Source organism: Spinacia oleracea, chromosome 3 (assembly GCF_020520425.1).
Source record: "Spinacia oleracea cultivar Varoflay chromosome 3, BTI_SOV_V1, whole genome shotgun sequence".
NCBI classification, from domain to species: domain Eukaryota; kingdom Viridiplantae; phylum Streptophyta; class Magnoliopsida; order Caryophyllales; family Amaranthaceae; genus Spinacia; species Spinacia oleracea.
The window spans coordinates 101125878-101137345 of NC_079489.1; the positions used below are offsets into that span (position 1 = coordinate 101125878).

The 11468-nt window shown below is 43.6% G+C and overlaps 1 protein-coding gene across 1 annotated transcript; it reads right to left on the minus strand.

The window, feature by feature from the left end:
• Window positions 1-7277: 7277 nt before the first annotated feature.
• LOC110794225 (uncharacterized) lies at window positions 7278-9059 on the minus strand. Its single transcript, XM_021999177.2, has 2 exons — window positions 8539-9059; window positions 7278-8397 (listed from the first exon to the last, which is right to left on the minus strand). The coding sequence occupies exons 1-2, from the start codon at window positions 9057-9059 to the stop codon at window positions 7278-7280; spliced, it is 1641 nt and encodes a 546-aa protein (XP_021854869.2).
• Between the last annotated feature and the right edge of the window lie 2409 nt (window positions 9060-11468).

Here is an 11468-nt window from a genome sequence, read left to right on the forward strand (position 1 = left end):
TCTCCTCCAATACCAAATTCCACTACCAAATTCAACTTTTACACCAGATCTAGAGTTCAATTTTTACAAAAGCATTGATGAAAAAATCAGTAATAGGCGGAAAATTGGAAAGTCGAACTGTGCTAGAGCGATGATGGAGGTGGCTGGGAGGAGAGAGGGCGGGGTGGTGGTGGAGATGGCGGTTGGGAGGAGAGAGGGTGGAGTGGTGGTAGAGATGGCCGAACTGTGGGTAAGTGATGGAGGTGGGTAAGTGATGGATCAGAGAAAGAGGAAAGAGAAAGGAGGTTTGGATTTTAATGGTAAAGAAGAAGCGTAGCATAAGGAAGAAGAAGAAGGTTTGGGGTTTGTTTTTTTTTTTCCAGTAAAATTTGGGTTTTAATTAGGGAAGAGCCCAAACAAAGACACCCCATCAACATCCTTTGATTATCTCTCCTCCAAATTCAATTTGTTTGAGGTTGAAGATTTATAATTTGGGTTGAAATCAACTGGGTTTGAGGGATAATTTGGGTTTGAATTAACAATCTGGTTGAGGAATAATCTGGGTTTGAGGAAATAATTTGGGTTTCAATAATTTGGGTTTGAGGAAAGAGAATGACAAGGTGGAAGAAAGATTGTAGAGATGATGATGGTGGAAGAAGAAAAAAAAGAAGATGATGATTGATGATGATGATGAATGTTGGCGTGAAGGGAAGAGTGTGAAGTGAAGAAGAGCAAGTGAAAGAAAGCCCCAAAAAAAGTTTTGTGTTTTTTTAAAATAATAGTAGTTAATTCTTTTTTTGGGTTTAATTAATATAATTAAGGGTTAATATTAGGATTAGTAAAGAAAATGGTTGAGTAAGGGCAAAAAAGTAAATTCATGCTAACGGAGACTTAACGGAATGGACGGGAAATGGTCAACAAGGGTATTTTGTGATATTATTGCATACGTCAGGGGTATTTCGTGCATTCGGAAAACATTAGGGGTATTTGGTGCATTAACGCAAACCTCGGGGTCATTTCATGAAAAATCCGATAAAAAAATGCAAGTGCTTAAAAACGTATGTAAACAGATTTGAACACCAAGCCCTCAAAACCAACACACTACCACACTAAAGTACCAACTTCCCGCACCCATTTATTTGGTGTAAAGTTGCTTCAAATACCTTTAACTAATGCCAGGCTATGCAACTGCCTGCATACTTTTGTACATGTTGCATCGGCCTCTGATCACAAATAGATGTCCCTATATGTTAAAGCCATATATTATCATTGTGGTTCTCACATGTCTTTTCTCACACACTACTATTTAATTTTAGTAATAACCTATCTACTGATTTGGTTTTGAGTAAACTCAATTCTTAATCAAGTGAATAAAAACATTCGGTATAATCTTTTAGGGACCGAGAGAGTACAATATTTGCAGCAGCCAATCAATGTTAAATATTCTTTTGTCCCAAATTCTTAATTACATCCGGACCCCGGAACAAAATAAATATTTTAAAGAAAATTTAAAGTTACCCCAAAATTTAAGTTACCATGATATAATATACAAAATATTTATTTATTAGTGATAAATTATTTATTATCAATAAAAATTATCCCTTCAAGATTGTGGTAAAATGACTCTAAGAAACTTCGAATTTGGATCCAACTCCCTGGATTGGAAGTGAAGTATTAGGGTGAGAAGAGTTTGATCAAAATAGCAGGTGATGTTGGGTTTGTGATCAAATTTAAACAAGCAACATTGTATACCGACAAGTTCATGTTTGCAATAGTCCTAGTTGAGCTCAAAATTAGTCAGGAATTCCCTGAATACATGCACTTCTTGAATGAGAATGACACCAAAGTTGACCAAAAAGTCAACCATAACTGGCTACCTATCTCATGTATTGTCCGTAAAGGATAAGGACATGGCCAACTAAATGCAAAGAGAACCACTGGGGGAAGCAACAAAATGTGGTCTAGGAAGGCTATAAAAAAGCCAGCTAATCATAAACTTGCAGGGGAGATTGTGCCCCCAACCCAAACCATTGATGGGCTAGTTTAAGAAGCTAGCTTCAACCTGAGCAAAGGTCAACAACTTAAGCCCATTATTACCACCATCAAGTTCCAAACTTTGAGTGAAATTCATTCTGATGAGGAAGAGGTAATGGAGGATAATATGTTGGTGTACACAAAAGAAGGAGAGACAACATTAAGCAAGGGGGACAACCCCTAGTCCTAATGGGTAGTGTGCTTTGTTGGAATGTTAGGGGGTTGAACATAAAAGATAAGCAGGGAGTGGTGAGAAAGATGATTTATTCCCACCTAATAAAAGTTTCCAACCTCCTTGAAAACAAGGGTGAAGACACCTATGATGGGAGACTTGTACCTCAATGTTTGTCCAGCAGCCAATTTGGTGCTTCACTACAAACCTGAGTTGTCGCAAAAATGGTAGACCGGTGCTTCCTTAGGATCTTGATGCATTCATAGTTGACACGGTTCATATGGAAAGTCAACTTATTTATTGTTGGGTTACTCCTAGCGGAACATTAACAATTTCTTGGGCTCTTTTATTTATGGTACATTTTTTAACACTACAAAAGAGAGAGGGGCTCTCTGGTCCACTCTTAAAAAATATTCAATCATGTGTAAAGCATCTTGGTTATAATGGGAGACTTCAATGCAATCATGGATATTGAGGATAGGATTTGTTGTGGGATCTTTTCCGGTGATGACGTGTCACGCGTTCCTCGGAGGTATCAAATATGAGTTGGCACGAACCTCTGGCAACCTGCAAAACAAGAATATTCCCGTAGGAATATTCCCTCCAATGCCTAAGTAAGTATAGGCTAGAGAGAGAAGTAATTTAGAGAGAAGGCAGAGCAAAGATAGTTTTTGGGTAGGTGAGAATGAATTGATTGCCCCCTTACCTTGGGATCTGAGCTATTTATAGGGCTAGGGTTTCTTGGGAATTGATCCCTCAACCCTAGCTGCCAGATGTGTTACTTTCTTGGGATTTGGGACACGTCTCCAGGGGTAAGAATGGATGGACCCTTTGTAATTTGGGCCGGGCCACAAAGAAAGTGGGCTTTTAGACATGTTTTGACCAGGATTTTCCAATGGGCTCAGCATGTGTTGTGGCGATCCATGAAAGGATCTTTTGTCTTCTTGATTTGGCCATTGAAGCAAAGCCAGGTGGCAGTCCACTAGTTTTGGCCACATCATTTTCCCCTCAAGGAGGGTTCCCCTTGTCCATGTGGGGGAGCCTCCTTGTTATGGTGCCACGTGTGATTGCTTTTTTGGGAGTCTGGTTTTTGCCTTTAAAATGTTTCAGAAATCGTTGTTTTTCCTTCATTTGCCTTTTGTTAATTTTTCCAAGAGACTTTTAGAGAGAGAAAGAGCAATTTTCTTTTGACAATTCTCTTGTGTTTGTGTTGAGTGTTCTTGGATTCTTCGTTCATTGTTCTTGGGGTTTAGTCAACTTGCCTGATCATTTCAGCAATTTGATCATTTGTTGGTAAGTATTTTCGATAACTTCTTATTTCTGCATGTTTCTGAAATTTCCTTACTTTTGATGTTTTAATTTCTTGGGGAGGCGTCTTGTTAATTAGTTGCCACGTTTTTCTCTTGTCTAAAGTCAGACGTCCTGTTCCTTATGCAAGACGGCATGGCTCGTATTAAGCAGACACCCAATGTAGGTGCATGGGGAGCACCGCGAGAGAGGGACAACAAGGTTCCTTTTTCGAGCCCGTCCCAAGGAAATAGGGGTGGAGTTAGCTCTTCCCATCATTCAGGAGACGGGGCTTCTAAGGCGGCACGTTCTTCAAGGAGAAGAAAAAGTGTGGTTCGCCGTCCTCGTGTCCCGCGTGAGTATTTTGAGGATGATTCCTCCAGTTCTTCTGACGAGGAGTTTGGAAAAAATCTCCCTCCTATGGTTCGCGGGAAAGAGGATGTGGACTTGCTCCCTTCTGACATCCTCCCCAACATGAAATGGTTGAGGTATCTGAGGGAGCAGGGACATGACTTTGAGCGTTTCTTACTCTTGCCTCGTGGTTTTAGTTTTAGGTGCCCTCGTCCCCATAATACTGTAGACCGACTCTCCTTGGGTGAGGTTGCCGTCTATACGGCCGCCTTCAGACTGGGTCTTAGGTTTCCTTTGCACCCTTTTGTAATGGACGTTTTGGAGGGTTATGACATTGGCCTAGCCCAGCTGACTCCTAACTCTTGGGCAAACGTCTTTGGGTATATTGCTAAGTGTGCATTGAGTGACGTCGCTCCTTCCTTTCATGCTTTCGTTAGGCTTGTAGATATTGCCCCCTCCTCTCGTTCTCCCCAGGGATGGTTCACCCTGTATAGCCGGCGGGGTTATAAGACGATAGTGGGTAAGACCTCAAACTGGGTATGGTGGAGAAAAATGTGGTCTATCGTTCGAATAGAAGACCTCCCTCTTTCAGAGCGTCTTTCGCGCTGGAATTTCCGGCCTCGCTACTTGTCTAGGGGTGACGCCTATCCTCGTCTTTTGTCAAGGGATTGGAGGCTCATAAAGCCTTTATTTCAGGCCGAAATGTATCGGCTGTCTACGAAGAGTCACGTGTGGGTGCCCAATAATTGGCTTCCCCATGTGGGTCAGTTCACCAGCATGGTCTTTCTTGCGGCCGTTGATCTCTGCCCTTACTTGGATAGAGGTAGTTTTGCATTGACTTTCCACTAAAGCCTTGTTTTCTTATCTTTCACTAATCCCTTTGGTTTGTGTAGATTCCGCCATGAGTCGTCTGTCCCCTGAAGACAAGGTTTTGGTGGACGTACCTACCTGGTTATTGCAGGTATATACAGATGACATCCTCAAGGCCGTGGAGGTTGAGAAGGAAGATTCCTCGAAGAATTCCGACGAGGTTGCCTCTGGTGACGCTGCTAAGGTATATTTTGTTTAATTTGGACATACTTTTGTATTCTTTTAAGATCTATGTGTGGTTGTTCATCCTTTTCATTTTCAGGAGCCTACCTCGTCGACCACGAAGAAGCGTCCTGCCTCTTCAGCGGCGGCCCCTAAGCCCAAGCGTCCCTTCTTCAAGAAGTTGGGCACTGCTGATGTTGTAGCGAAGCCGTCGGTGGCGAAGCCGTCAGCCCCTCTGGCTGGAGAGGGAGCCCCTATTCCTCAGGCGACCAACCTTCCTCCTGAGTCAAAGGAGACGTCTCCACAAGTGGCTGTCGATGGTGATTCCACGGCCAAAGCGGTCATTACTGAGGCGGCCACTGATAAGGTTGATGCCCCTGGCGCTGCTGCAAATGTTGGCCAGGCTACGGCTTCTTCGTCGAGAGAGGGGAAGGGTAAGGAGTCTGAAGGTCCTTCTGTTGGGGATGCCTCTATGCCTCCTCCAGCTCCATTGGCTGGTTAGTTGTTTAATACTTATGACATCGTGGTAACTTAGTATATTAATTGACATATTGATACTGATTCAGGTGACATGTTCAAACGGATGTGGCGTGCTGAAGTGGCGAACATTCCACCATCAGGCGGGTTTAGTTTAGAGGAAAAGGATAAGATCCTTTCAGCCATCTACGAGGCAATTCATGAGGAGTATATAAGCTCGCTTCCTGGGATTGACCTGGGGTACTTTGGGGCCATGCAGTCCCTCATACTTGATGTAAGTTTTTTTTCTTTTTTTTTTTGAAAAAATTAAGTCTATTTTTGGTCCTGGAAGCTCTTCATCCGTTGTGCCGAGGCTAGGCATTGCCGCTTTGATATGCATAAGGAGATGCTAAAGCATAAGGACCAGATTGAGAATCATGAGAAGTATGCTGAGAAGAAGGCTAGGCTGATCAATGAGGATGCGGATATCAAGATCAAGTCGAAGACGGACGCTCTGAGGAAGGCTGAGGAGGACGCCCAGGACTATGAGAGGAAGTTGCTGGAGCATGAGGAGAGGTTGGCCGCGCTAAGAAAGGGGTATTCCGCTGTCTCAGAGCGGGTTACCAATTTTTCCTCCAAGGTGGACGTCTTGGAGAAGAAACTTAAGGCTACCCAGGACGAGATTGAAGCCGTGCGGGGGGAGGCCGCTAGCTCTTTCAAGCTAGGGGAGGAGTCTATTTTGGAGAATGCTTGGCGGGCCTGGAATCAGTCGATGGATGGGAAGGATTTCTCCTGGTTTAAGCGTCGGATCTCGTACCAGATGGTCGTCTCGACGGCTCGACGCCTTGGTCTGGATCCTTCTGAGTTTTTTAGCGAGGGGGAGGACGAGGACGCAGAAGAAGAGGAGGTGAATTCCCCCGAAAATCAGGACGTCCAGGACGGAAGCTCTACGGCCCCTCATCCATAAACTGTTTTCCTTGTTTAGTTGGTTTTTGTGGCGCCATGGGCGCTTGTAATAACATTCATGCCTTTGGGCATTATTTTATTTGGTTTTTTTGCGCCTTGTGCGCATGTATGAATATTGTGTGCCTCCTGTGCAGTTGTATTTTATTCCATTTCAGCTTTTTACTGATTTTTCAGGAACATACTTTCTGGTCCATTTGTGGACGGTTACCCCAGTGTTTTAGGTGATCAGCCTAATTTGGGGCGCTAATCTAGACCACTTCTCAGGTCGTCAACCGATTAGTCTTTTGTGACGCCTTCAAAGGAGAGGGCGTCCTTTTCAATGACTGCTTTGTTGAGTCTCGTTTTGCGTATTTACGTCTTTGTCAGTTCAGGCCACTTCTGGGGCCGTCGTTTAGTTAACCACTCGTGGCGCCGCCTCTTGGGGCTCGTCAAAGTGGGGGTATTTTAGTTTTTGCTATGTAATTTCGAGTGGCTTTATTGAGCCAATTAATCAGATAAAGAAAAATTTTATCATGAAGCTTAACATTTTGCTAAGTAGCGAAGCTAAATTGGCCGTTTTGTAGGCAAGCATTACAGGCCGTTTTGTGGGCTCTTGTACAATTGTTAGGCCGTTTAGTAGGCTCGTATTACATAAAGTATCCTGACTAATCTAATGACATTCTATTTGATAGCCACTTTTTTCTATCTTGGCTGGGATACTCTCTTTGGCAGTAGGTAGCTCCTCCTCATGCTTTCTTTTGCCTCTTGCTTCGGCCAAATCTTTCTTCCATGCCGACGGATTGAGGGTCGTGAGGTAGCAGTCTCTTGCTTGCTGTTGGTCTCCATGTATAGTCCCTATCGCCCCATCGCCGCATACGAATTTCAGGAGCAAGAGATGGGTGACGACTACCACTTTAATTTTGTTCAGGGTGGGACGTCCGAAAATGACATTGTATGCTGTCAAGTCTTTGACGATTAGGAAATCCACTCCCATCTTTCGTCTATCTTTTCGATCTCCAATTCATACCGTCAAGTTGATGACGCCTACGGGATGTATGATGCTTCCTCCAAAACCAATGATGGGATAATGTATGCTTTCTATGGTTTTGGGATCGTGGGCTAGGCGGCTGAAGGACTCCATGCTCATTATGTCAGACGAACTTCCAGTGTCTATCAGGATACGCTTCACTCTCATGTTGGAGATTTTGATCTCGACCACGAGGGGGTCATCATGTCGAGTGGCTACCCATCCACCATCCGATTCACATATCTCTATCCGAGGAAATGGGTCCACCGGTGACTTCCCTGACAACATTACTTGACCTAGGCGGCGGGCATAGTCTTTCTGTCTCCTCATGGTGGGTCCCCCAGCGGCTGGCCCCCCGGATATGACGGCTACAAATTCCCCTCCGATGTGATTTCCCTCTGTAGGTGAGACAGGTGACTTGTTCTTTTTGTACTGGTTCTTCCCCGAGCCGTGAGTACTCCTTTGCAAGTATTTCTTTAGGTGCCCTTTGGAGGCTAGGCCGTCCAAGGCTCTCTTCAAGCTTCTGCAGTTCTTGGTGTCATGTCCTATGTCCTCGTGGAACTGGCAATACAGCTTAGGGTCTCGATTTTCAGCAGGAGACCTCATGGGGAAAGGTCGTTCAAGGTCGAACCTGGTCCCGACGTCTACCAGTATTGTGAGAAGGTCTGTGTTGTACTCGAAATATTCTCTTTCTTGTGGACGTTCTCTCTTGTGTCCAGGGAAATTGGTATCATGCTCTTTCGAAAGAGCCCAAGTACCATTTACTCGTGGGGCTTTTCGGTCTATCTTGTCTTTCTTCCCTGAGGAGTTTGTTGCCTCCCCACTCTTTCCCTCTTTGGACGCGCTGCATATCTCTGTTGCGTGGATAAATGTTTCAGCTTCATCTAATACTTCAGCCATAGTCCGAACACTCTTCTTAACTAAGTCAAACTTGAATGATCCTTTCTTCGGTCCCCTGATAAAATTATCGAAGGAGACGCCATCGGGAAGATCTGGAATCTGTCCAGCCTCTAGATTGAAACGCTTCACATAGCTTCTTAGTGACTCGTCTTTTCCTTGTTGAATGCGTCCTAAATGCATGCTTGTTTTCCTTTCTTCCTTGTGTGCCATGAACCTGGTTGAGAACAGGGTTTGTAGTTCGTTGAACGAGGCAATTGATCCTGGGGGCAGTCGTTCAAACCATTTTGACGCTACTCCTTTAAGAGTAGCAGGAAAGTATTTGCACCAGGTGGCTTCATTGGTTCCTTGAACATACATGTGGTGACGATATGCAACTAGGTGCATATCTGGATCGGTGGTACTATCATAGGCTTCAATGGTGGGAGTTTTAACTTTAGGTTCTTTCGGGGCATTCATTATGTCCTCAGAGAAGGGGGTGCTCATGTGCCTCAAAGTCAGGTTATTAAACCCTTGTTGGGTATGATAGGTTGGTTCTCGACGGCTGGAGACCATACGGGGACGCAGGCTCACTCTGTTAGGCGTCATCTGGGTCTTCCCTCGAGCGGAGGGGTAAAATGGGGGATCTCCCATTACTAGGGTGGATCCGGTGTCTGATAGTTCAGATTCAGCTTCATAGTGTTCCTGACGTCTCGAGGAGGGCCGCAAGATGGCCGATGGGTTTCCCCTGGATGGTGGTCGCGTAACCTGCTCTCGTTGAGGTCGAAAGGCTTGATGGCCGCGGTCAATCTCCGAGCGTTCTGCCACGGGACTGACTCCACGGCTGGCTTGTGGACGGGAGCTTTCTCCTGCTCTCCATACGTTGGATCTAAGTGGCATTCTGTTTATCCGATTGACACCCAAACTGAGGGGCCTCTGCGGTGCCGTCCTTTCAGTGCTGTATATTAACATGTTCCTTCGTATTTCATCCTGTAGTGTGGTACTCATCTGCTGTCGAAAGGTTTGATTCATTTGTTGTTGGGATCCTGCTAGGATCTCGCGCAGCGATCCCACCGAGACTGGCAAATCCAAAATCCAGCACGGCATCTCGAACACTGGGGCTTAGGTGGCCGCCTGGTGGAGGTGGTTCCAGGACTGGTTCTTCCTCTACAACCACTTCGACCTCCTGCACCCGACGTGGTGTGTATCCGGTATTTGCGAGTCGATTGGCTTCTTCTATATGGTGTTGACTCCTTTCACGAGGCCGTCTCTCCTTTCCTTCAACATTATACTCTCCCTCAGATTGCGATTCGGCCATGATACTATACCTCCTCACAGACGGCGCCAAATGTTGTGGGATCTTTTCCGGTGATGACGTGTCACGCGTTCCTCGGAGGTATCAAGTATGAGCTGGCACGAACCTCTGGCAACCTGCAAAACAAGAATATTCCCGTAGGAATATTCCCTCCGATGCTTAAGTAAGTACAGGCTAGAGAGAGAAGTAATTTAGAGAGAAGGCAGAGCAAAGATAGTTTTTGGGTAGGTGAGAATGAATTGATTGCCCCCTTACCTTGGGATCTGAGCTATTTATAAGGCTAGGGTTTCTTGGGAATTGATCCCTCAACCCTAGCTGCCAGATGTGTTACTTTCTTGGGATTTGGGACACGTGTCCAGGGGTAAGAATGGATGGACCCTTTGTAATTTGGGCCGGGCCACAAAGAAAGTGTGCTTTCAGACATGTTTTGACCAGGATTTTCCAATGGGCTCAGCATGTGTTGTGGCGATCCATGAAAGGATCTTTTGTCTTCTTGATTTGGCCATTGAAGCAAAGCCAGGTTGCCGTCCACTATTTCTGGCCACATCAGGATTGATTCCACTATAAGACGCTCTAAGATCCAACCTACGAGGAAATGCATGGCTTATTGTGTATTAACTGAGATTAAAACAATAGGAAGACATTTCACTTGGAATAATAAGCAGGATAGGGAGGATATAGACTATTGTTTATATTGTTCATAACCCAACATTTACATCCTAGGTAATTTGGATTCACTGTTTATGGTTTTTCCGCATGAATTATATTGTTTATATTGTTCATAACCCAACATTTACATCCTGGGTAATTTTAACAATTTCTCTAATTTTTATTCAATCGATTTGTTTTGCACTTCTTCAACAACTTGAATTAACAAATTCTTCCAACAAATTTGTTTAATTTCTAAACCAATTACTCTTCTGGGCTTCCTTAATTTCAACTAGGGTTTTGTAGATAATTTTATTTTATTCTAATTTTTGGGCTTAATATTCCTGGAATTTGCTGAAATAATTAATTTTTGGCATTGGAAATCGATGAACCCGAGCTAGTGCTTCCATTTCAGATTGAATTTGACAAACCGACGCCTTTTTAGGTTCTCTCTCTAATTTCATTTGTCAGCCTAAAAACCAAGGGGTTAGGCCTGCAGAAAATTGAAGTCGTTAACTCTGCTTTCTTGGCAAATTTAGGTTGGAAGATAATTTTAGATCATAATAATTAATGGGTTTAGACTATCCATGCCAAATATTTGCAACATAATACTTTTTTTGAATTTATACCTCGGCAAATGACTTTTGGACCTAGAAAAAAAATCCTCCAAATTTGACCCCTTCTTCCTAAGGGGCCCAGATGGAAAACACACTCGAGATCTAATGTTCTTTTCTGGCTTGACAATTGGTGTTTTTCTACCAATTTAGTCAACTATTTGAACTTAGATATTTCTGCAATTAAAAAAGTTGGATCTTACGGTTGATAATTTCATCACAAAGATCTCTCTTTGATCTTGCCACCTCCTATTGTGCAAAAGTAAATGATTTACCGGATGAACCTTGTTGGGTTCTTCTAATATTGGTGATTTTACGATTAAATTTGATACATGGCCAACACATAATTTTGATTCTACCATTAATTAAATTGAGAATTTTCTTTGATATGGAAGCAGGATATTGCTCCAATTTTTTTTTTTTGGCAATTACTGCATAACGGCCTCCCTACCTGGGATAATTTATCCTATCGTCATATTAACATTCATAAGACAATTTATTTTTGCATAGTCCTGTTGTTAGAGAATATTGGGATGCAGCCGCCACAATTAGATGGCTTGACACTCGTCTTAGATCTTCTATTATTATTCTTTTCCATGAACTCCGTAATAATATAACCTTACCGGCTAAAAAGATCATAACTTATTTTTGGAGTATTTGTAAGACACGCAATGCTCACATTTTCAGATAATCTCCTGTCACATCGGTGAGAATATACAGTAGAGCTTTCAA